This window comes from Eurosta solidaginis, chromosome 3 (assembly GCF_040869045.1).
Source record: "Eurosta solidaginis isolate ZX-2024a chromosome 3, ASM4086904v1, whole genome shotgun sequence".
NCBI classification, from domain to species: Eukaryota; Metazoa; Arthropoda; class Insecta; order Diptera; family Tephritidae; genus Eurosta; species Eurosta solidaginis.
In genome coordinates this window covers 106,073,029-106,100,005 of record NC_090321.1, presented here as the reverse complement: position 1 = coordinate 106,100,005, position 26,977 = coordinate 106,073,029, and the positions used below count along the sequence as shown (strand labels likewise).

General features: G+C 41.4%; 1 protein-coding gene across 3 annotated transcripts in view; it reads right to left on the bottom strand.

Annotated features, from left to right (window-relative positions):
• The window catches only part of LOC137244220 (scavenger receptor class B member 1), a 159,743-nt gene that overhangs the window by 131,925 nt on the left and 841 nt on the right, over positions 1-26,977 (bottom strand). For all 3 annotated transcript variants that reach the window (XM_067772908.1, XM_067772910.1, XM_067772909.1), the window contains exon 3: positions 26,564-26,975. In XM_067772908.1, coding sequence (XP_067629009.1) covers positions 26,564-26,975 — 412 coding nt within the window. The remainder of the gene's footprint in view (positions 1-26,563; positions 26,976-26,977) is intronic.

Sequence of the window (26,977 nt, the reverse complement as noted above, 5' to 3'; positions counted from 1 at the left end):
GCCAACTTTACAGCCATACGAAAAAAATGGATATATAGGAGACTATACATAAAGAGAATAGCATATGTATATAACAACATAAATATAAACAAAAATAGAATGTCAGCGAAATCACGTCAAATCAAGTCATTGTCAAAGCGGGAGAGCTCTTTTAACATCGCACATTAACAACTCCATTGAGAATAAATACTCCCCGCACCTTTCCTCCAAACCATAATTTGGTGGCTTCTTGCAGCAATTAAAGGTTTAACTTAGAGAGGCTGTCATATAAATAAAATCTCCGTCAAACCCAGCAGAACTAAACGGGATGGTCGAATTATTTCTCTTACGGGAGGCAGATAAAGACGATCTCGATCATGCGGAGAGTAAAATTCAATAACAATAGCATTGTTGCCTGAGCAGAAGAATTTTTTGTTAATTAATTTAATTAAGATTTGCCTTTCGATTGATTTTATGGTGCTGAACATAAGTGACATTTTGCGCACCAAAAAAAAAAAATATTCTGGTCAGCGTCATCAAATTCAAAAAAAAGGAAAGTGGGAAGATTACAAATCTTATACAGACAATCGCTTTGCTGCTATCCATATCCCAATTGATGCTCGCCCAGGGGAGCGTGCTTCCCGCGTCGGGTCGTTTTATTCCTGCCGGAAGAATCCTGGAAATCCGGCCACATTTTCCAGCGGAGGCCGCAACTCTAGCGTGAGAACGTGACCTTATAAGACAGCACGACCCTAGCGACACCCAAATAAGGGACGTCAGCCAACGCATCAGACATCTTAAAGAATTGTAACCTCTCTGCCGCTATGGTCTACCTTTTTAGCACCTATCGAAACTAAGCACAACGACAAAATATCCATCGTCTTCGGCGATAAAGTGTCTTCGGATGCGAAAAATGCGCGAGCCCTTTCTGCCGACAATATGTAATACATTCTACTGTTGATGAAGCCAGACGGTGGTCCAACAGACGCATACACAAGCATAAAAACAGCGCTTTTAAGATGCCTTCGTGCATGTAGTAGGCCCCGACGGCATAGCCATGCCGATGCTTAAAAAACTTGGCAAAGAGGGATTTAATTATCTAGCGAATATCTTCAACATATCCCTGTCCACCTTCGTCATCCTCGAAAAAGTGCCAGTGTGGTTCCGCTACTAAAGCCTGGGAAGCCAGCTAACGTAGAAGAATCGTAGTAGCCAAGATACTTGAATGTATTCTGCTTCCCTATTTCACTGCAAACTTGCGTCTTGCCAATTATCAGCATGGCTTTCGAAAACTAAATAGACCTAATAGACCACCACGCTAAACACCATTAGCATGCGGCTTGAAGCAAAAACCCCGCCATAAAACAGTACTGTACCCCTAGAAGGGTCCTCCAAATATCCAAAGGTGAAGCGCAAATTATCTGTCTAGCCGGCGATCATCGGTGCAATTCAGGAACGCAACATCTAAACCCAGAAGAATTAAACAAGGGGTATCACAGGGTTGTGTCCTATCCCCACTTTTGTTCGACATCTGCATATCGAAGCTACCTTCGCCACCAGAAGGACTCACTATTGTATCCTAAGCCAACGACTGCGCAATAATGGCCACAGATCCAGGCCCACACATCGATCGCTTTGTAATAAAATAAACAGCTATATCCCTGATCTCTCCAGCATGCAACCTAAATTGTACCTAAAATCCTGAGCCGTCAAAAAATTATCGAATCTCTTGCCAGCAGCACTTGAGGTAAAGACAAAGAAACGCTCATGGCCACTTACATAGCAATTGGCCGGCCAATTTTATATTACGCGTACCCGATATGGTGGCCAAGTCTAAAGGTTACACACTGGAAAAAATAAAGGCATGCCAAAACTTCAATCTCAAAACCGCTACGGGATAACTTCTTATGTCCCCAGAACACCACCTACACAATGAGGTGAGAGTACTCCCCATTAGGGAGAGAAATTAAATGCTGAACAAATAGTTTCTGTGAATGCCCAGAAACCTGGGCATCCCAATAGATATCTGATTAAAGAATCCACACCTCCCTGGGGCCTAAGAATTCATCTTCGCAGGCCTTTTGAGGAAATGCGGGACCTGCGAACAAAGCCGTATAATGTAAAAAAACACAAACCGGTCCCCAGTGATATCCATAAACAGGCGTAGGACCTATTTTCCAGCGAATCCAGTTCTTAAAGAAAAACACCCATAGCTCGCAGATGAGGAACGTACTCTGCCTATGGAGAAGCGCGTCACTCTAGCTCAACTTAGATTTAGATACTGTAACAGGTTAAACTCATATCCATCCAGACTCAACGCCGACATACGTATTGTATGTCTTGCTTGCAATGTGTCCCCACATGACATGCTATGTGGAAACAATGCCTTTAACAGCCCTCTCACTGTGGTCCACCCCTGACTGTTTCTTGGAGTACGGGAGTAGACTGAACATATCATACTGTGGCGAATGTTGACATCAGCTGTTAGTAAATAATCACACAACAACAAAAACATGAAGCAGCCACTCTTAAAGCTAGCAACACTTATGTAGAAGGCGACGAAGAGATATCTCACACACGCACACATGTAGTCATCAGCCGAAGTAGTTACTCACATATGCACACGCATATGGCTATAAGCTACAAATATACACATATAAACCTGGTAACCAAGCATGAGCTACAAGAGTTTTAGAAGGTGAAATGTCTAGACCTTTGGAGAAATATGCGGACGAGGCAACAGATAGTATAAAAGCAGCGCAAGCTGAGTAATCAGTTTTGATTTAAACACGCTATTGGTTGTGAAGTATAATTGTGAAGTACTACTCCCAAAGTAAACTAAATAAAGACCAGTTTGCAATACTAAATATTGGGATGATTTATGCAACACTTTAGCGATTCGATCGTTACCAGAAAGTTTCAAATAAGCGTAATTTCCCTAAATTCGTTACAACAGAAGTGGGATTGTTGAATAAATTGCGAAGATTTTGAATTCAACTTGGACATGGTAAAGTTAACAAAGTTGACTACAACCGGTAATAAAATAGAACTTCAAGCACGACTACGGGAGGTTGTGGAGTCAGAAGGAGTTAATGCAGTCGAGTAGGTATTTCATCCTGATGGGGACGAGACATTAACAGAATTGGAAGAGAAGAACGGAAGTCCGAGCCCACTCGCAAGCGGCGAGAATAATGCGATGTTGGCTTTGTTATCACAGATATCGACAAAAATGGAAACCCAGGAAACACGTATAACATCGAAGATGGAAGCGCAGAAGGCACGTATTTCAGAAATATCGTCGCAAATAACATCTCAACTGGAATCGTAGGAGACACACATAAAGTATGGAAACACAAACACACAACTCGAAGCACTAGAGGCGCGTATATCATCAAAATTCCAAACGCGTATGGACGAGAAAATATTGCAGTTTGAGAAAAAAATCGAAGCCGAGGTGGATGCTTTGAGAGAACGTATCCAGTAGTTGCAACTTAATCTCCCGGCTGTTTCAGGCAGTAATACGAAGGCAAAAACTCCATTTTTGACGGTTCTGTTCCTTCCCAGGTCTTTAAGCTACAGTTCGAGAACACCGCAGCAGTGAACAACTGGAATGCTGAAGGTAAAGTTGCTGCTCTGTTCGTGGCATTGAGAGGGCCGCAGCTGAAATCTTACAGAAAATTCCAGAGTACGAACGGAGCAGATATGAGAGGGTTAGGTTAGGTTGGGTGGTTGCTTCCCTGATAGGGGAAGCTCACTTAGACAACATGAAGGTCCGTTGTGATACCACATATAATATACTAAAATAACGGTGATGTAGATATATATACTTAGAGAATCGTAGGTTAGCAACGATAAAGCTCCGAATGATCCCGATCTCAACCTTGGATTGCTCCTCGGGAGATCGAAACAATCAAGCATAAAGTGATTTGGTGATTCTACCTCATCATCCTCAATACAGCTGCAGTAGGATGGAGTTTCCAATATATTGAGACGTGCCCTGTCAAAACCCTAATGACCATTGATAGGTGAGCCTTAGTGAACCCAATTATTTCAGCAGACCTCCTGCCATCTACTTTCGGCCAGAAAGATCTTGCTACCCTGCAAGACGTAGTGTCCGCCCAACGTTTGCTGAGCTGACTCGAGGCTCAGCTATGGAGGAGCAGTCCACAATTGGCTAACGGAATACCGAAATCTCTACAGCCATCTTCATCCGGTTCAGTTCTACCGATTCAGGCTAAGGGGCCCGCTTGACAGTTACCCGGAATATCACTATGGCCCGGGACCCAGATAATCTTAATTGTAAAATAGTTCGATGCAATCGCAAGTGAGGTCAGGCACTCCCAGAACAACCTCGATCGCATTGTAGTTGAGCTCAATTCCTTTATAGCCGCTTGGCTATCAGAGTAGATTAAATTCCCTAACCGTAGTAGCAGCCACCGTGGCGTGATGGTAGCGTGCTCCGCCTACCACACCGTATGCCCTGGGTTCGCACCCCAGGCAAAGCAACATCAAAATTTTAGAAATAAGGTTTTTCAATTAGAAGAAAATTTTTCTAAGCGGGGTCGCCCCTCGGCAGTGTTTGGCAAGCGTTCCGAGTGTATTTCTGCCATGAAAAGCTCTCAGTGAAAACTCACCTGCCTTGCAGATGCCGTTCGGAGTCGGCATAAAACATGTAGGTCCTGCCCGGCCAATTTTTAGGGAAAATCAAGAGGAGCACGACGCAAATTAGAAGAGAAGCTCGGCCTTAGATCTCTTCGGAGGTTATCGCGCCTTACACTTATTTATTTTTTAGTAGCACTGGATAGCATTTCCTCCACCGCATCCTTAATCGCATTACGCTTGGAATACACTGCAGTGATCAGCCAACTTAAACTTGCGGCTTACATTTAGTTCTTGAAAAAAGACCCCCCCCGCTAACCTTTGCGACCAGCTTCGACCCATCCATGAACAAGTTAACCGGTCCCATGCCCCCGATAATTCTTCTTCCCAACTCCTCCCTCGGGGGAATGACTGGGATGCAGGTTGCATAGTGAGCGGTTAGGACATTGGGTCTCTAGGACAGCTTCTTGTCCAGAACAATCCCCAAATATTTAACCCTGTCAGAAAGTACCCCTCCAATCGAGGGAGTTGTGAAGTCGGGTATCTTATATCTCCTTGTAAAAAGAACCAATTCTGTTTTCCCGGGTTGACCGCCAATCCACATGATTCAGCCCACCTAGCCACAGTATCCAGGTAGCCCTGAAGAACATCGCGCAGGGTGTCCAGAAATTTGCCTCTGACTAGGATAGCGAGGCATAGGCAACCACCCCACAGCCATTGGCTTCCAGCTCCAGAAGAAGCTCGTCGACTACCACAACCCAGAGCAGAGGAGATAGTACACCCCCCCCCCCCCTGTGGCGTGCCCCTGCACACTTCCTCCTAGTTATGGCGCCTCCCCACTCAGCTGCGACAATTCTACTGCATAGAAGTTTTCTAATAAATTCAACCAGAGCCGCCTCTACTCCTAAACCCACCAGAGCTCTTTTTCTTGCCCCCGGTAAGACATTGTTAAAAGCCCCTTCGATGTCTAGAAAGGCTCCCAGAGCGAACTCTTTGTGTTCTAGGGACCCCTCTATTTGCTTTACAATCGAATGGAGAGCCGTTTCCGTCAATCTGCCCTTACGGTAGGTATGCTGTGAAGCCGACAGTAACCCCGGGGAGTCCTTTCGCTTAGGTACAGGTCAATCAACCGCTCAAACGTCTTAAGAAGATACGACGAGAGACTGATTGGCCTGAAGTCCTTAGGTGATACATATATATGAGAGGGTTAAAATTCAAAGCTTTATAAATGGAATACGGGATGTCGAAACGAAACGAGCTACATATGCGAACCCAAAACCAACATTTGCTGAAACCGTATCCCATGCACTGACTCAGGAAATAGCGCCACTTTTGAGTAAGCCCGCATACAAAGCTCATCGCATGGAAGTGGAAAGGCCAGACTGGGTAGACATAATTTTGGAAGCATTAAAAGCAACGCAGCGGAAAAACGATGGTGCCGTCAAATGCTTTAAGTGCGGTAAGCCAGGGCACATTGCACATTATTGCAGTACAAGCCCCTATAGTTCCAACACTATGGGTGGCCGTAAACGCAGAGCTGAAGGAGATGAGGAAATCTCCAAGACCACTCAATCGTTAAACTAAAGCGAGTCAGCAGCAAGGGGCGACAGCAGGCTCCCGCAATTGAATGCCCCATAATCTCTATCTCGCAAGTTGAAAGAGGGTAAAACAATCTTACTGTCGGAGGACATGTGGATGGGAAGGAACGTTTATTGACTGTAGATACGGGTGCATATCATTCGATCGGATTTAGTCAACAAGAAGATAAGACCATTGCATGGAGCAAGATTGCGTACAGCCACTGGAGAGGACACCCAGGTTCTAGGAGAAGTAGCATGTGAAGTCACAATTGGGAACGTCACAGTACTACACAATTTTATAGTGGCAGAGATTGTTGATGAAATCATAATTGGAGCGGACTTCTTAATCGATAAAGGTATCAAGATCGACATGCAAAGCAAGACGATGCGATATAAGAACATGGACGTGCCACTTAATTACGGTTACGAGAAGAGCTACAGCAGTAAGCTGGTGGAGCAGAATCAGCAAATGCCACCAAAATCGGAGGCAGTAATCTGGGCAAAGCTTGATGGAGAATGTGGGACAAACAAATTGTGCATTTCAGCGTTCACAGATGGTTGCCAAGTCGACTGCATATATACTGACTTATCCAAAGCTTTTGATAGAGTATCTCATCGAGTATTATTGGCCAAGCTACAGCATTGGGGGTTTTATTCCACCTTCTTACAATGGATAAGTTCATATTTATACGATAGAATCAATTTTGTTGTTATCGATAATGTAAAGTCGGCGCCATATGTGGCTACTTCGGGTGTGGCTCAAGGAAGCATCCTTGGTCCGCTCTTCTTTATAATGTTTTTTAATGATGTCAGTGCTTGCTTTAAAAAGTGCGGTCATCTTATTTACGCTGATGACTTGAAAATCTTTTTCAAAATAAAAAATGAGTCTGATGTTCTTGCACTTCAAACAGAATTAGTTGCTCTTAATGATTGTGCAGTAGGAAAAGGCTCGCTCTCAATGTCAGTAAATGTTACAGTGTTACGTATTCTAAATTAAATAAGAATTTGATTTCAACTTATTACATTTCTGATATACCTTTGGTCACGGTCAATAAAATTCGAGACTTAGGCATAGTATTTGATTCGCCATTTATGTTCATTGAACACTTAAATTTTATAATCCCTAAAGCGTGATTCTACCGCGCTGTTAGTTCTGCTTACTCCAAACTGGGAAAAGAAGCGGTAAAGATGGGTTTGATGGTGAATGAGGACAAAACGAAGTACCTGCTGTCATCGAGCAAAGAGTCAGCGCCCATGCGCCTTGGCAACCACGCTACTGTTGGCAGCCATAATTTCGAATGAGTAAAAGACTTCGTTTATTTGGGAACCAGCATCAACACTAGCAACAACATCAACACTGAAATCCAGCGAAGAATCAATCTTATCAATAAATGCTACTTTGGACTAGGTAGGCAATTGAAAAGTAAAGTCCTCTCTCGGCGAACGAAAATCATACTCTAAAAGTCACTTATCGTACCCGTCCTGCTATATGGGGCAGAAACATGGACCATGGCAACAGCAGATGAAGCGGCTTTGGGAGTGTTCGAGAGAAAAGTTCTTCGAAAGATTTATGGTCCTCTACGCGTTGGCGATGGCGAGTACCGAAGAAGATTTAATGATGAGCTGTACGAGCTATACGCAGACATCAACATAGTCCAGCGAATTAAAACGCAGCGGCTGCGCTGGCTAGGCCATGTTATGCGAATGAAAGATGTTGCTCCGGCCAAGAAAGTGTTTCTATCGGAACCCGCCTATGAAAGGTAGAGGGCGGCCCCCACTCCGTTGGAAGGACCAGGTGGAAAACGATTTAAATTCATTTGGTGTGACCAATTGGCGCCGGTTGGCGGAGCGAAGGAGCGACTGGCGCGCCTTGTTGGACGGCCATAACCGTTTAGACGGTTAAGCGCCAATTAAGTAAGTAAGTAAGTAAAGTGTATTCTTTATTGGAATTTATAAAAAGAAATGGCTCAAAGTATAGAGACTCATATACTAAAAACTTATTGTATAATGCGTTTGTAAGATCAAGGCTGGAATATGGTTCTATAATTTGGTGTCTATATTATGAGGTCCACAGTAAAAGAATTGAACGTGTTCAAAAAGTATTTATGAAATATTGCTTATCTGACATAAATTTTGACCTGCCGATCCCTTCATATACATCCAGATGGAGGCTAATTAATCTGCATACATTTGAGAGTAGAAGGGTAATTTCTTCCATTATATTCATTTATGATATCGTTAATGGCATTGTCGATTGTCCAATACTTCTTGCATTATTGAACGTTCATGTGCCACCACGTAACTTACGCCAACATAATGTGTTTACTATTGAAAAGTTAAGATCTAATTATGCGATGAATGCTCCAATCATACGCGCTCTAAGTGTAATGAACTCTACTAACTCTAATCATTGCATTGACTTTTCTATATCTCGAACTTGCTTTAAAAATATGTTATTTTATGTTTTAAGCTAAATAATTTAGTACTATCCATATACATAGGTCCATATGGAATCTAGTCTGTAAGATTTTTGTAATCATAGACTTAAATAAATAAATATGAAATATGAAATATGAGATATCAAAAGATGGTAGGGACGAATAGTATGTTTCCCTGACCTACACGATTGCTAGTGCCGGAAAGAAGGGGAGAAGAAGACGGGGCTGATACTCTGCATTTCTACCGGCTCTACTTCGGAGATTGTAGTTAAGAGTAGGAGTGACCGGATGAGCTGGTCGCGCCATGGGGCCCGAGCATCAGCGGGTATTTGTTGTGGCTTGCTGTGCAGCAGGGCTGTTGGAAGGTAGTGGGGGCGCTAACTCGCAGACTACGGGACGCCCATGGGCCTGAAAAGCAAAGAGCCACAAAAGTTTTATAAAAGTTAGGAGTATGTCGGGTTCTGGGGTCTAATCCAGAATAACCTCTCCGATGCAACCATCCCTTGGGCGTGACACACTAACAAGAGTGTGACCGTTCCAAAAATATTTTTTTCCGGCATACGCAGCAAAACCATTTCTCAAACCAGGTTAGGTTTGGGGCCATGATTGGGTTCTATACCTTCATGGAGCAGGAGAGTATGGCAATTTGTGGGAGGGACGCAACAAATTAAATGGGTTACAGAAACTCAGTGCCGCTTCCAGTTGACTTGTGTAATAGTTCCATATGTAAATCACATCTACAATATATTGCAACCCCTCCGCCCCTTCTTTGAGGCAGATCATAACGCAACTAGCTATAGTTATTTATACTCATTAGGACCTCACATTGGACATTGAACCAAGTTCTTACACACAAATAATATCAATTAGCGAGTTCTCAAAAACAGACCTAGCATAATCTAGTTTTAAACATTCAGGCTACGTGCGTTAAAATGCACAATGTTAAGTCCACCCTGTTGACAGCATAAAACATAAAGCTTAGCTCGACCAGATTCTTCAGCACTGCAGTTACTATCGTTTAATACCATGGAAGAGAAAACAAATGCAACCATTACTAGAAATATAGTTCTTACAAAGAAAATGGCCAACTTTACAGCCATACGAAAAAAATGTATATATAGGAGACTATACATAAAGAGAATAGCATATGTATATAACAACATAAATATAAACAAAAATAGAATGTCAGCGAAATCACGTCAAATCAAGTCATTGTCAAAGCGGGAGAGCTCTTTTAACATCGCACATTAACAACTCCATTGAGAATAAATACTCCCCGCACCTTTCCTCCAAACCATAATTTGGAGGCCTCTTGCAGCAATTAAAGGTTTAACTTAGAGAGGCTGTCATATAAATAAAATCTCCATCAAACCCAACAGAACTAAACGGGATGGTCGAATTATTTCTCTTACGGGAGGCAGAGAAAGACGATCTCGATCATGCGGAGAGTAAAATTCAGTAACAATAGCATTGTTGCCTGAGCAGAAGAATTTTTTGTTAATTAATTTAATTAAGATTTGCCTTTCGATTGATTTTATGGTGCTGAACATAAGTGACATTTTGCGCACCAAAAAAAAAAATTTTCTGGTCAGCGTCATCAAATTCAAAAAAAAAGGAAAGTGGGAAGATTACAAATCTTATACAGACAATCGCTTTGCTGCTATCCATATCCCAATTGATGCTCGCCCAGGGGAGCGTGCTTCCCGCGTCGGGTCGTTTTATTCCTGCCGGAAGAATCCTGGAAATCCGGCCACATTTTCCAGCGGAGGCCGCAACTCTAGCGTGAGAACGTGACCTTATAAGACAGCACGACCCCAGCGACACCCAAATAAGGGACGTCAGCCAACGCATCAGACATCTTAAAGAATTGTAACCTCTCTGCCGCTATGGTCTACCTTTTTAGCACCTATCGAAACTAAGCACGACGACAAAATATCCATCGTCTTCGGCGATAAAGTGTCTTCGGATGCGAAAAATGCGCGAGCCCATTCTGCCGACAATATGTAATACATTCTACTGTTGATGAAGCCAGACGGTGGTCCAACAGACGCATACACAAGCATAAAAACAGCGCTTTTAAGATGCCTTCGTGCATGTAGTAGGCCCCGACGGCATAGCCATGCCGATGCTTAAAAAACTTGGCAAAGAGGGATTTAATTATCTAGCGAATATCTTCAACATATCCCTGTCCACCTTCGTCATCCTCGAAAAAGTGCCAGTGTGGTTCCGCTACTAAAGCCTGGGAAGCCAGCTAACGTAGAAGAATCGTAGTAACCAAGATACTTGAATGTATTCTGCTTCCCTATTTCACTGCAAACTTGCGTCTTGCCAATTATCAGCATGGCTTTCGAAAACTAAATAGACCTAATAGACCACCACGCTAAACACCATTAACATGCGGCTTGAAGCAAAAACCCCGCCATAAAACAGTACTGTACCCCTAGAAGGGTCCTCCAAATATCCAAAGATGAAGCGCAAATTATCTGTCTAGCCGGCGATCATCGGTGCAATTCAGGAACGCAACATCTAAACCCAGAAGAATTAAACAAGGGGTATCACAGGGTTGTGTCCTATCCCCACTTTTGTTCGACATCTGCATATCGAAGCTACCTTCGCCACCAGAAGGACTCACTATTGTATCCTACGCCAACGACTGCGCAATAATGGCCACAGATCCAGGCCCACACATCGATCGCTTTGTAATAAAATAAACAGCTATATCCCTGATCTCTCCAGCATGCAACCTAAATTGTACCTAAAATCCTGAGCCGTCAAAAAATCATCGAATCTCTTGCCAGCAGCACTTGAGGTAAAGACAAAGAAACGCTCATGGCCAATTACATAGCAATTGGCCGGCCAATTTCATATTACGCGTACCCGATATGGTGGCCAAGTCTAAAAGTTACACACTGGAAAAAATAAAGGCATGCCAAAACTCCAATCTCAAAACCGCTACGGGATAACTTCTTATGTCCCCAGAACACCACCTACACAATGAGGTAAGAGTACTCCCCATTAGGGAGAGAAATTAAATGCTGAACAAATAGTTTCTGTGAATGCCCAGAAATCTGGGCATCCCAATAGATATCTGATTAAAGAATCCACACCTCCCTGGGGCCTAAGAATTCATCTTCGCAGGCCTTTTGAGGAAATGCGGGACCTGCGAACAAAGCCGTATAATGTAAAAAAACACAAACCGGTCCCCAGTGATATCCATAAACAGGCGTAGGACCTATTTTCCAGCGAATCCAGTTCTTAAAGAAAAACACCCATAGCTCGCAGATGAGGAACGTACTTTGCCTATGGAGAAGCGCGTCACTCTAGCTCAACTGACTGTTTCTTGGAGTACGGGAGTAGACTGAACATATCATACTGTGGCGAATGTTGACATCAGCTGTTAGTAAATACTCACACAACAACAAAATCATGAAGCAGCCACTCTTAAAGCTAGCAACACTTATGTAGAAGGCGACGAAGAGATATCTCACACACGCACACATGTACTCATCAGCCGAAGTAGTTACTCACATATGCACACGCATATGGCTATAAGCTACAAATATACACATATAAACCTGGTAACCAAGCATGAGCTACAAGAGTTTTAGAAGGTGAAATGTCTAGACCTTTGGAGAAATATGCGGACGAGGCAACAGATAGTATAAAAGCAGCGCAAGCTGAGTAATCAGTTTTGATTTAAACACGCTATTGGTTGTGAAGTATAATTGTGAAGTACTACTCCCAAAGTAAACTAAATAAAGACCAGTTTGCAATACTAAATATTGGGATGATTTAAATTCCGAAGATTTTGAATTCAACTTGGACATGGTAAAGTTAACAAAGTTGACTACAATCGGTAATAAAATAGAACTTCAAGCACGACTACGGGAGGTTGTGGAGTCAGAAGGAGTTAATGCAGTCGAGTAGGTATTTCATCCTGATGGGGACGAGACATTATCAGAATTGGAAGAGAAGAACGGAAGTCCGAGCCCACTCGCAAGCGGCGAGAATAATGCGATGTTGGCTTTGTTATCACAGATATCGACAAAAAGGGAAACCCAGGAAACACGTATAACATCGAAGATGGAAGCGCAGAAGGCACGTATTTCAGAAATATCGTCGCAAATAACATCTCAACTGGAATCGTAGGAGACACACATAAAGTATGGAAACACAAACACACAACTCGAAGCACTAGAGGCGCGTATATCATCAAAATTGGAAACGCGTATGGACGAGAAAATAATGCAGTTTGAGAAAAAAATTGAAGCCGAGGTGGATGCTTTGAGAGAACGTATCCATTAGTTGCAACTTAATCTCCCGGCTGTTTCAGGCAGTAATACGAAGGCAAAAACTCCATTTTTGACGGTTCTGTTCCTTACCAGGTCTTTAAGCTACAGTTCGAGAACACCGTAGCAGTGAACAACTGGAATGCTGAAGATAAAGTTGCTGCTCTGTTCGTGGCATTGAGAGGGCCGCAGCTGAAATCTTACAGAAAATTCCAGAGTACGAACAGAGCAGATATGAGAGGGTTAGGTTCCCTGATAGGGGAAGCTCACTTAGACAACATGAAGGTCCGTTGTGATACCACATATAATAAACTAAAATAACGGTGATGTAGATATAAATACTTAGAGAATCGTAGGTTAGCAACGATAAAGCTCCGAATGATCCCGATCTCAACCTTGGATAGCTCCTCGGGAGATCGAAACAATCAAGCATAAAGTGATTTGGTGATTCTACCTCATCATCCTCAATACAGCTGCAGTAGGATGGAGTTTCCAATATATTGAGACGTACCCTGTCAAAACCCCAATGACCATTGATAGGTGAGCCTTAGTGAACCCAGTTATTTCAGCAGACCTCCTGCCATCTACTTTAGGCCAGAAGGATCTTGCTACCCTGCAAGACGTAGTGTCCGCCCAACGTTTGCTGAGCTGACTCGAGGCTCAGCTATGGAGGAGCAGTCCACAATTGGCTAACGGAATACCGAAATCTCTACAGCCATCTTCATCCGGTTCAGTTCTACCGATTCAGGCTAAGGGGCCCGCTTGACAGTTACCCGGAATATCACTATGGCCCGGGACCCAGATAATCTTAATTGTAAAATAGTTCGATGCAATCGCAAGTGAGGTCAGGCACTCCCAGACCAACCTCGATCGCATTGTAGTTGAGCTCAATTCCTTTATAGCCGCTTGGCTATCAGAGTAGATTAAATTCCCAAACCGTAGTAGCAGCCACCGTGGCGTGATGGTAGCGTGCTCCGCCTACCACACCGTATGCCCTGGGTTCGCACCCCGGGCAAAGCAACATCAAAACATACTGCGCTCTCGTACAGTTCGGACGTGTTTTTAAAACGCTCCTTCATAAATCTTTCATAAATCTATAAATCCACCGTGTTGTGAAAGTAAAAGTGCGTTTGCAATGGTAACACATTTGACAAATCGCTGACTTTTGGAAATTATAATTTATTAGTTCCAATTATTTAAACTTTTAATTAAAATGCCTTGTGTGTGCGGTCAAAAAGTTGATAGAAGTCAACCGAAAGTGCAGTGCGCTAAGTGCAACAATCTCTTTCACATAAATTGTGTTGATATCCGTCAGTCAGACGTCGATTTTTTATTGAACTCCCAGCAGAGTTTTTTTTGTAAAAATTGTGCTACTCAGCGTCGGAATTCCCTTCGCTCTCCTCCCCCAACTCTCATGATGGATGAAAAGGCTATTGCCAAAAATTCGAATTTGTCAGAAAGTAATTCTTTAGAATCTACGAAATCTAGGCCTGACAATGCGATAAAAAGTGACAACAGTAATAACAACGTCAACAAACAACAACCAACATTGGTATCTTTATTTAATATAATATCTTCTCTTAGAGCAGAGAATGCTCGTGTTTTTAATGTGGTCAGTGCTCTAAAAGATGACAACAAAAAACTCTCGTTAAAATTTGATAGCTTGCACTCAGCTCTACTGGCGTTTCAGCGCGATATTGTAGAAAAAGACAATACAATTGCTTCCCTCACCGCGGAAATAAATTGTTTACGCGGCTCTTTTGAAGTCGCAGTTAAACAAGTCATGAGTAATGCCGATGTGTGGAACGGTAATCCCTCTCATCTGCCAGCCACAACTAATGAGAGTGCTAACATATCAAATACTTCTAATACAACGAACGTTGTGACGTCAGTGCATGAGAATGCTCGCTCGCCTGTTGCTGTTGATGCTGCTGCTTGTGCCATTACAATCACGTCGCCTAGTGTTGTGACGTCAGTGCATGCGGATACAATAAATAATAATGTTGTGACGTCAGTGCCAGTGAGTGCCCAACCATCCGTACTATCGGCAAGTGTTGCTGCTTGCACTACTAAAACTTCAACGCCTAGTGTTGTAACGTCAGTGCCTATGAATCCTCAATCATCTGTAGTATCGATTAGTGCTATCTCAAATATTAGTACTGCAGCTGCTTGCACTACTAATACAACGGTGTCCAATGCTGTGACGTCGACGCCTCAGAGTGTTATTTCAACTTCAAATAATTCTCGCAATACGTATGCATCCATAATTACGGCCGTGCCAACGACGGGTATTTCGGCTTCTTCTTCATCCACTCATGCGTCTATTAAGGATGATGGACAGGGGGCAAATGTGTCTAAAACTCGAACTAAAATGAAAAATACTAATTCTCGAATTCTTATTAGAGGATCTAACGCATCGAGCGATCTGGTGGTTGCTGATCGTTACAAATGGCTACATATATCGTCTTTTTCGCCATCTGTAACTGAAGATAATATAATTGAATATGTGGCTAGGCAAGCTAATTTAAATAAAACCGCATTAAGTTGTACGAAGCTAGTAAAAAAAGATGTTGCGTTGGCAAATCTGAATAGAGTTAGCTTCAAGTTGGGAGTTCCTGAGTCATCATTTGACAAATTGCTCAGCTCCGAAATTTGGCCGACTAATGTTACGGTGAAGCCTTTTCAGTTTTTTCGGAAGGCTCACAAAAAGCCTCCTCGCACACAGTAGGGAGAAATCGTCCCGCTAATAAAAGCAGTAACGACTTAAGGATATATTTTCACAATGTATCTGGCATGAGAACCAAGTCTGATCTTGTGTATAATTTTAGTGCGCAAATGGATTATGATATCTTTGTCTTCATCGAGACATGGCTCAATGGAAAATTTTTTGATAGTGAGTTCTTTGACCCAAATCTTTTCAATGTCTATCGCAAGGATCGGGATGCTGGGAAAACTGGTTGCATTCGCGGTGGTGGTGTTTTAATTGCTGTCAAGCGCCAGCTGCGTTCATTTTTATTTCCGCTCAACAATGACGACTCGCTACTTGACCAAATCTGCGTGTGTATAAATGGTTCTGGTTCTGGTGCGCATGGCTCCCTATATCTGCTTGCCTCGTATGTTCCACCAGGCAGCGCATTTGATGTATACAAAGCACATGCTGATAACATAATCTCTCTTGTTTTACGAAACCTTAATGATAACCACCTCTGCGTGCTTGGAGACTTCAACCTTTGTAATATTCACTGGTCAACAAATAATTCTAGTTATGGTCTCACACCTAATAATCTTTCTTTGAATCACGAACTGTATTTCATTGATAATTTATTGAGTCTCAATTTAAAGCAAATTAGTAAAAGTGTTAATGCCCTAAATAGATTATTGGATCTAGTATTTATAAGTGACAACATTAATTGTGAAGTCAGCGAATGCTCTAATGCAGTTATTCCCAAGGATAGGCATCACCTACCACTGGTCATTACTTGTAGTTTTTATTGTTATGCGTCGGATACTTCAGATAGCAGATTAACATTCAACTTCAATTTGTGCGATTTTCCTAGATTTAACGATTTTTTAATGGAAATAAACTGGGACGAATTACTGGAGGGACTTGATACCTCTAACTGCTTCGCCACGTTCAAATCCACTCTATTTAGTCACTGTTTGGATAAAATTCCGGTAAAGCGAAAGAGGCCGTATAAACTTCCGTGGTATTCGAAAGAATTAAAAAAACTGAAGAACATAAAAAATAAATATTTGCGTAACTTCAAACGGTCAAAGAATCATATATTCTTTACTAAGTACAAGCACTATTTAAAGATATTTAATCATTTGGATAAGTTTCTGTACAATAACTATATTTATAATATTGAGTCGAATATTAAATCGAATCCTAAAACTTTTTGGAACTATATAAAGTCAAAAAAAGGCGGCTCCATTGTACCCTTTGGAGTTTTCCTTGATGATCAACCTGCGCGATCTCTAAGTGAGGCAGCGAACTTATTTGCTGAGTTTTTTAAGTCAAATTTTTCTCAGGATGATAATAATAAAGCGGTTGATTTTTCATTGGATGCCGTTAGTACCCTGAACTTCGGTACGCTTACTCTCTCCTGTGAGGATGTTAGTAAGGCTATTATTATACTTAAATCCTCATCCCAAACTGACGTTGATGGGTTTTCTTCTGTCTTGTTAAAAAACTGTCCAGCCTTGGTCTATCCGTTGACTCTGATTTTCAATAAATCATTATCATCTGGGACGTTCATCGATGATTGGAAGCTCACCTCGATTACGCCCGTTTTCAAATGTGGAAATAAGAACGATGTGCGTAACTATAGACCAATATCCAAGCTGTCCACAATCTCTAAACTTTTTGAGCATGCTGTGAATGCCAAGTTGAGTTTTGCTGTTAAATCCCTTATATCACCCAACCAGCACGGGTTTGTTGCTGATAGGTCCACGGTTTCAAATCTTGCTGTTTTTAGCGAATACTGTGTAGATTCTTTCTCTTCTGGACTACAGGTTGATTGCATTTACACTGACTTTTCCAAAGCTTTTGATAGAGTTCCTCACACAGTTCTGATAAAAAAATTAAGCTGTATCGGTTTTCATTCAACGTTTCTTTTGTGGATTCGTTCTTATTTAAGTAATAGACACTGCGTTGTTACCATTGATGGGAAAATGTCTAGTCCGTTCGTTGCGACTTCTGGCGTTCCCCAGGGAAGTATACTAGGCCCACTTTTATTTATATTATTTATTAATGACATCAGCAGTTGTTTTTCGTTTGCAAAGTGTTTACTTTATGCAGATGACTTAAAAATATTCTCAGCTATTAAATCGCAAGAAGATGCCATAAAGCTGCAGGATGATATAAATAAGCTTCACCAATGGTGCCTGAACTCCTGTCTCTCTTTAAATACGCAAAAATGCTTCCAAATAGTTTATTCAAAATCAACTAACAATTTCTCTACAAAATACAGTATATCTAACTGTGAACTTCAATGTGTTGACGAGATTAAAGACCTGGGTGTCGTTTTTGACAAAAGGTTTTCCTTCATTAATCACATTAACTACGTAACGTCGAAAGCATATTCTATGCTCGGATTTGTACGGCGCAATGCTTCAAAATTCTCAGACCCCTATACCTTTAAGCTGCTCTACACGTCATACGTTAGATCTCACATTGAATATGCTGTCTTCATTTGGAGACCAAGCAACCAAACGGCCATTTGTAGAATTGAGAGAATTCAAAAAATTTTCCTTAAATATGCCCTTCGCCCGTTAAACTTTTCGGAGCCGATTCCTTCCTACTCTGCACGTCTTTTACTTTTAAGCCTCAAGTCTTTGGAAAATCGTAGATCTATACTGTGCTTGTCATTCATGTATAATGTTATTAATGGCTACATTGATTGCCCTTATTTGCTGGAAAGGATTCGATTTAATGTTCCCCAAAGATCTCTCAGAAATTCCTTTCCATTTTATTACGATTATTTCAGAACGAATTACGCTGGTAATGCTCCCATTACGCGTGCTATTCGGGAGCTTAACTCAATAAGTAATTCCGTTGCTCTTGATTTTTCTATACAAAGAGCTGAATTTATGAATATTTTGAAGTCTGCTTTCTAAGTAAACCGATTACTTTTAGGCATAAGTATTTTTTAAATTTTCCTTGTATCATAGTCTGTAAGAATTAAAATTCATAGACTTAAACAAATAAATAAAAATTTTAGAAATAAGGTTTTTCAATTAGAAGAAAATTTTTCTAAGCGGGGTCGCCCCTCGGCAGTGTTTGGCAAGCGTTCCGAGTGTATTTTTGCCATGAAAAGCTCTCAGTGAAAACTCACCTGCCTTGCAGATGCCGTTCGGAGTCGGCATAAAACATGTAGGTCCTGCCCGGCCAATTTTTAGGGAAAATCAAGAGGAGCACGACGCAAATTAGAAGAGAAGCTCGGCCTTAGATCTCTTCGGAGGTTATCGCGCCTTACACTTATTTATTTTTTAGTAGCACTGGATAGCATTTCCTCCACCGCATCCTTAATCGCATTCCGCTTGGAATACACTGCAGTGATCAGCCAACTTAAACTTGCGGCTTACATTTAGTTCTTGAAAAAAGACCCCTTCTCCCCCCCCGCTAACCTTTGCGACCAACTTCGACCCATCCATGAACAAGTTAACCGGTCCCATGCCCCCGATAATTCTTCTTCCCAACTCCTCCCTCGCGGGAATGACTGGGATGCAGGTTGCATAGTGAGCGGTTAGGACATTGGGTCTCCAGGACAGCTTCTTGTCCAGAACAATCCCCAAATATTTAACCCTGTCAGAAAGTACCCCTCCAATCGAGGGAGTTCTGAAGTCGGGTATCTTATATCTCCTTGTAAAAAGAACCAATTCTGTTTTCCCGGGTTGACCGCCAATCCACATGATTCAGCCCACCTAGCCACAGTATCCAGGTAGCCCTGAAGAACATCGCGCAGGGTGTCCAGAAATTTGCCTCTGACTAGGATAGCGAGGCATAGGCAACCACCCCACAGCCATTGGCTTCCAGCTCCAGAAGAAGCTCGTCGACTACCACAATCCAGAGCAGAGGAGATAGTACACCCCCCCTGTGGCGTGCCCCTGCACACTTCCTCCTAGTTATGGCGCCTCCCCACTCAGCTGCGACAATTCTGCTGCATAGAAGTTTTCTAATAAATTCAACCAGAGCCGCCTCTACTCCTAAACCCACCAGAGCTCTTTTTCTTGCCCCCGGTAAGACATTGTTAAAAGCCCCTTCGATGTCTAGAAAGGCTCCCAGAGCGAACTCTTTGTGTTCTAGGGACCCCTCTATTTGCTTTACAATCGAATGGAGAGCCGTTTCCGTCAATCTGCCCTTACAGTAGGTATGCTGTGAAGCCGACAGTAACCCCGGGGAGTCCTTTCCCTTAGGTACAGGTCAATCAACCGCTCAAACGTCTTAAGAAGATACGACGAGAGACTGATTGGCCTGAAGTCCTTAGGTGATACATATATATGAGAGGGTTAAAATTCAAAGCTTTATAAATGGAATACGGGATGTCGAAACGAAACGAGCTACATATGCGAACCCAAAACCAACATTTGCTGAAACCGTATCCCATGCACTGACTCAGGAAATAGCGCCACTTTTGAGTAAGCCCGCATACCAAGCTCATCGCGTGGAAGTGGAAAGGCCAGACTGGGTAGACACAATTTTGGAAGCATTAAAAGCAACGCAGCGGAAAAACGAAAGTGCCGTCAAATGCTTTAAGTGCGGTAAGCCAAGGCACATTGCACATTATTGCAGTACCAGCCCTAATAGTTCCAACACTATGGGTGGCCGTAAACGCAGAGCTGAAGGAGATGAGGAAATCTCCAAAACCACTCAATCGTTAAACTAAAGCGAGTCAGCAGCAAGGGGCGACAGCAGGCTCCCGCAATTGAATGCCCTATAATCTCTATCTCGCAAGTTGAAAGAGGGTCAAACAATCTTACTGTCGGAGGACATGTGGATGGGAAGGAACGTTTATTGACTGCAGATACGGGTGCATATCATTCGATCGGATTTAGTCAACAAGAAGATAAGACCATTGCATGGAGCAAGATTGCGTACAGCCACTGGAGAGGACACCCAGGTTCTAGGAGAAGTAGCATGTGAAGTCACAATTGGGAACGTCACAGTACTACACAATTTTATAGTGGCAGAGATTGTTGATGAAATCATAATTGGAGCGGACTTCTTAATCGATAAAGGTATCAAGATCGCCATGCAAAGCAAGACGATGCGATATAAGAACATGGACGTGCCACTTAATTACGGTTACGAGAAGAGCTACAGCAGTAAGCTGGTGGAGCAGAATCAGCAAATACCACCAAAATCGGAGGCAGTAATCTGGGCAAAGCTTGATGGAGAATGTGGGACAAACAAATTGTGGGTTATCGAGTCAGCAAACAAATAAACACCGAATGTAGTTGTAGGAAAAACCCTGGCTATGACAATACGAGATAGATGTATCCCAGTAAGAGTACTCAATGAGTTCAAGTCACCACTCAAATTGACCAGGGGAACCATATTGGGAAGATGCCAAGAGGCTGAAGTAGTAATCAATTGGGAACAGCTCCAGGAAAACATTTCAACTAGCAAGATTGATCTAGAGGAGACTATCAGAGTAAAGCAAAACAACTGCTCCTAAAGTAGGCGAACATATTTAACCAAGATGGCTCCAAAGCAGGCCGCACCAACGTTGTGAAACATCAAATTTACACTGGCGATGCGAGGCCGATCCTTCAAGCTCCACGTAGTGTTCCACTGGCGAAGCGGGAAGTTGTGAGTCAAATCATACAAGAAATGAGCGTCATCGAACCATCAGCTAGTCCATGGAGCTTACCAGTAGTACTTGTAAAGAATAAGGATGGAAAAATGAGGTTTTGCATGGACTACCGGAAGTTGAGTGACTTTAAGAAAAAGGATAGCTACCCATTGCCAAGAATTAACGACACTTTGGACTCGCTATCTGGTATGAAATGGTTTTCCACACTGGACTTGAAAAGCGGCTACTGGGAAGTGGAAGTGAAGGAGGAAGACAAAGAGAAAACACCCTTTAGTGTCGGTGATGGTCTTTGGCAATTTACGGTGATGCCTTTTGGACTTTGTAATGCACCAGCTACTTTTGAGAGACTGACGAACCAGGTACTGAAAGGACTACATTGGAAAACATGCTTAGTGTTCTAAGGCGACATCATCGTATTGGGAAAGAATTTTGAAGAACATCTTAAGAACTTAGAGAAAGTTTTCCAGAGAAGAGCTGGCGCTGGTCTGAAACTAAGTCCCAAAAAGTGTTCGCTGTTTAAAAAGGAAGTAACTTATTTTGGTCATAAGGTAACGTCAGAGGGCATCTGCACTGTGAATGAAAAGATAGAGGCTGTAAAGGATTGGCCAAAGACCACTGAACCTGCATGAATTGAGAAGTTTCCTTGGGCTGTGCACATATTACCGCCGAGTTGTACCAAACTTTTCTAGCATAGCCCATAGCCTCCACGAGCTAGTAAGAAAAAATAAAGCTTTTGAATGGAAGAAGGAGCAAGAAGTGGCTTCACAAACATTGAAGGAGCGTTTGTGCACTGCCTCAATGTTGGCATATCCGATTCCAGGAGCAACATATATTCTAGATACAGATGCGAGTGGATATGATATAAGAGGCGTTTTGTCACAAGTGGTTGATGGACAACTGGTCAATTGCAAAACAAGAGAGCAACTATTGTGTTACACGGAGAGAGCTGTTGGCATTGGTAGAGTGCGTTAAACATTTTCACAAATATCTCTACGGGCAGCTATTCCGCGTCAGGACAGATCACGCAGCGTTACAATGACTCCTGCAGTTCCGTAATCCAGAAGGTCAATTAGCACGGTGGATCGAGCGACTACAAAGCTATGACTTTTCCATTGAGCATCGAAAAGGTAGTACCCATGGAAATGCTGATGCAATGTCACGAAGCCCATGTAGTTTGGAGTGCAAACACTGTTCGAAAGCTGAGGCTAAGGAAGACATCATAGATGTCCGGCTTATGACTATAAAATGTACGGATGAATGGGACAAGGAACAACTAAGGAAGTGTCAGGATACAGGTCTGTCACATGTTATGCAAGGGCTCGAACGAAACGATATACCAAATAGAGAGGAGATGTCAGCGGAGGGTCCTATTGCGAAGTCATATTGGGCACAATGGAACAGTTTAGAATTGATATCCGGTTGCTTGCATCGAGTATGGGAGAGTGAGGATGGCCAATGTAAGAGGAAAATGATAGTTGTACCCAGGAAAAGGATTCCTGACGTTCTCAACGAGCTACATAATGGTCCAAGTGGAAGTCATCTGGGAATCACGAAGACGCTCGAGGAAATTAAGCAGAGATTCTACTGTGTTGATTGCCTTCAGTCGGTCACTGAGTGGATTGCCAACTGCGAGGTTTGCAGCAGAGCGAAGGGTCCCAAAACACGAAGTCATGGCCAGATAAAGCAATATAACACAGGTGCGCCATTTGAAAGGATGGTTATGGATGTCGCAGGTCCACTTCCTACCAACAACCGGGGAAACAAATATGTACTGGCGGTTATGGATTATTTCAGCAAGAGTACAGAGATATACTCAATCCCAAATCAAGAAGCGGAAACAGTAGCAGAAGTGTTTACAAACAATTGGGTTGCAAGGTATGGTGTACCAATGGAGTTACATTCTGACCAAGGCAGGAATTTTGAATCAGCTGTGTTTCAAGAAGTGTGTAAGACATTAGGCATTCGGAAAACACGGACAACTGCATTGCATCCTCAGTCCGATGGTATGGTGGAACGATTCAATAGAACCTTGGAGGAGCACTTTAGAAAAGTTCCATAAAGAGTGCGATACACACATATCATTATTCTTGATGGCTCACCGATCGGCAGTGCATGAGACAACGGGCCAAACCCTTGCAAAGGTAATATTTGGCAATGACCTTCGACTGCTAGCTGATTTTAAGTTTGGGATAAATGCCGATGCGGAAGGAAATGCCAAGAAATCCACTGGTGTCCTGGAGGAAGAGATAAGGGAAATATACGATCTTGTAATAAAACGAACCAAGATATTAGTGACAAAATGAAAGCCAGATACGATAAAGCAATTAATTCGGAAGGTTTTCGGGAAGGAGATTAGGTGCTGCTATACAACCCACAACGAAAAAAAGGTTTGTCCCCGAAATCGCAGTGTAATTGGGAAGGCCCATACCATGAAACAAAATGAAAGTGGTTCATTTGGAAAGGCGGGCAGCGTTTAGATCAGAAAATTTGTCTGATCGGAACGATCCGACTTACGTGGAGGGCGAATGTTGACATCACTACGCTGTTAGTAGATAATCACGCAACAAGAAAAACATGAAGCAGCCACTCTTATATACGTGTCCACATTAAAGCTAGCAACACTTATGTAGAAGGCGACGAAGAGATATCTAACACACACACATGTAGTAATCAGCCGGAGTAGTTACTCACACATACACACCCATATGGCTATAAACTACAAGTATACACGTAGTATATAGCTGGTAACCAAGCATGAGCTACAAGAGTTCTAGAAGGTGAAACGTCTATACCTTCGGAGAAATATGCGGACGAGACAACAGAGAGTATAAAAGACGCGCAAGCTGAGTAATAACTAATCAGTTTTGATTTAAACAAGCTATTGGTTGTGAAGTATAATTGTGAAGTACTACTCCCAAAGTAATCTAAATAAAGACCAGTTTTTTATACTAAATATTGGAGTGATTTATTCAACAGTTAGTGATTCGAACGTTAGCAGAAGGTTTCAAATAAGTCGAATTTCTCTAAGTTCGTTACAATGGGGGGACTTATTTAACCTTCTAAATGCCTTATAAAGTGTGTAAACGTATAAATTTATCTAGTGCGTAAACGAACTGTCAAATTTTGTATGAAAAACATTTACACAATTTGTATAAATTTACGCGCACATTTCATGGTGTAAACGCGGTAAACTCAAAGGAATGCAACCTTGCAAACATAATTGCCGTCCTTTTCATCAGAAATCTCCGGCATCAGCAAGTCATTTACAAGAATTTCTTAGTAAAACTGTTTTAGTTTGATTTTTCACTTAATCTTGGCATTTTTTAATTTGTAAAACAATTAAACATTTATTTGGCAATAATACAGCTGATCGAAAATTAAGTTTATCAAGAATATTACTAGGTGCGTTCATATAACAGCGTGTGTAAATGGATATTATTTTACACCTTATAAATTTATATGCTTTAATGAGTCCCTCTAATATGCATTCCCATTCAATTGTTTTGTTCTATTGTCAGATCAAAAAAGTATTGTGTCACAGCTGGCTGCCGGCATTGACATGTTCATTTTACATAGTACTACATATAAAGTTACCGGTTATCACAAAAAACCGTATAGTAAGTAATACTTTACTTTAAAGTCGTAGATCCTTCTCGTAAAATTGAAGCTGTAACATACACTTTAGAAATTTCCCACAATTCCAAATTTGAATCAAATTGGCGAAAATGCATAGCGTTATCAAAGAAATTTGAAATCAGGGAACCGAATTTGCAACGTCGTCGGAAAACTTCAAAGCGAATTGACGGTAAAAATGATAACGACCATGTTTTCAACACTCCAAAAGAATATTATCGTAAAATTTACTGTGAAATGTATGACCAAGTATTTTTCTCTTTGAAAAGTAGTTTTGACACAGATTCAGCCACATTTTTTCGAACATTGGAACAATTTGCAGTCGGTGAAACAGTTGACGTGGAGAAAATTATCCTGTTTTATAAAGGTGATTTTGACGAGTTCAAGTTAGTCAGTGACAGAGATGTGGCATTGAATTTAATGAAACGTACGAAAGTACTTCCAAAAGCATTGAAAGATATTGTGCAATTTATGAAAATGAAGAAAATAATTGGTGTAGAAGACTTGTTCTTGAATATTTAAGTTTTGTACAATTGCTCATTACTATTCTGGGGTCAACTTGCTCTAACGAGAGAAGTTTCTGTGGTTTACGTAGAGTTAAATATTATTTGAGATCGACTATGGCACAAAATCGACTCAACCATGTGGCGATTCTACATTCGTACTCAAAGGAAACTGACGAGCTTGATCTTGAAATCCTCGTGAACAAATTATTTCTAAAAATTCGAAGCGAGCTGCAATATTCGCGCTTCAGCAATGAGATTAGTTTAAATTTAAGAAAACTATTTTTTGTAACTTAAAGTGAATAATAAAGTTGGTTGAAAATAGTATAATGTTATAATATTATAAGAATAACAGAAAAAGTTCAAATATGGGGAAGTTTTTCCGGTTCGAAAAATTACCCACCTGGATTTTTTATGTTTCGCCCGCCCTGGAGTGTTAAGCTGCTCTGTCTTAGCTGCAATTTTCTCAGATTGCACTGTATGTAAAAAAAATTATTTCAGGTATTCTCTGTATGTAGAATCCTTAGAAAACATTGAAAGTTTTCCATTTTAATGACAAAACTTTTCTACACGCAACAACAAAATTTGTCTACGGTTTTTACATTTTCAATACTCAAACCCATGTATATTTATATGACAAAAATTTTGAAATTGAGTTCTTAATTCAAAAAACAACTGTTTTCTGTGCGCGGCAGTTATGTAAATACTTTGTATGCATAAAATAAATATTTTCCCTAAGCTTTTGGCGCTAATTTTTGATGAGGCAAAAATAACTTATAGATTAAAATATATCTATGGAGAAGACGTTTTTAGCCCTAAGAATGATGTTCTTGTAACTGATTAACTACACCTATAACTTGAGGTATTTCTGTGTGAAACACTGTAATTGATTCATTTTGTTTTGTTGATTTCACTATAGGATAGTAGATGTACAAATATTGGAAGGATTTTTTATCAACCTTTCTAAAATTTGATAAGAAGACAAACTGGTTCCGCACTTGTAGTATCTTCAGTATTTGGTACCGTTCACCACAAAAAAAAAATTTAGGCTTGCGTCCAAGCCAAATTTGATAGAGGAAGACAGAAAATCGTTCGAATGTATATATATATATATATAAAGTAGATAAAATTGTAATGGTGTATTAATTCTCTGAATGAACCAAATAACTCTTCAACACTCCCATTGGCCGTTACATAATAAATATTAATGAATATTTCACTTACTGAAGAGGCATTTCGAGACATCAAACATTCCCTTATACAACTTAATTCCCATGGAGTTATCTAAACAACTTGACTCGTCATGATTGTCATTAATAATATAACGATACCCTGCTAATCCCAAGTGATTCACTACACCAGTATATTTTAAACGGTGTGTTCTACAGGCTTCACCAGCGATGATTGTTAATTCTCTTTCTGGAGTCAAATATGGCGTGAACAACGAATTATCAAACGTATCAGCCAATTCGATTGGACAATATTTGTATGCTTGTTCATGCCTTGGAATCTTTAGCCGATTACTTTGCTCAAAAAAGTAAGTTTTATTATTTAAAGAATTAACTCTAAAAAAGTTGTCCAATCCATGTTTTGTACCTATCTTTACATTATATATCTCTTCTTTCCTCTTGAGTGCCT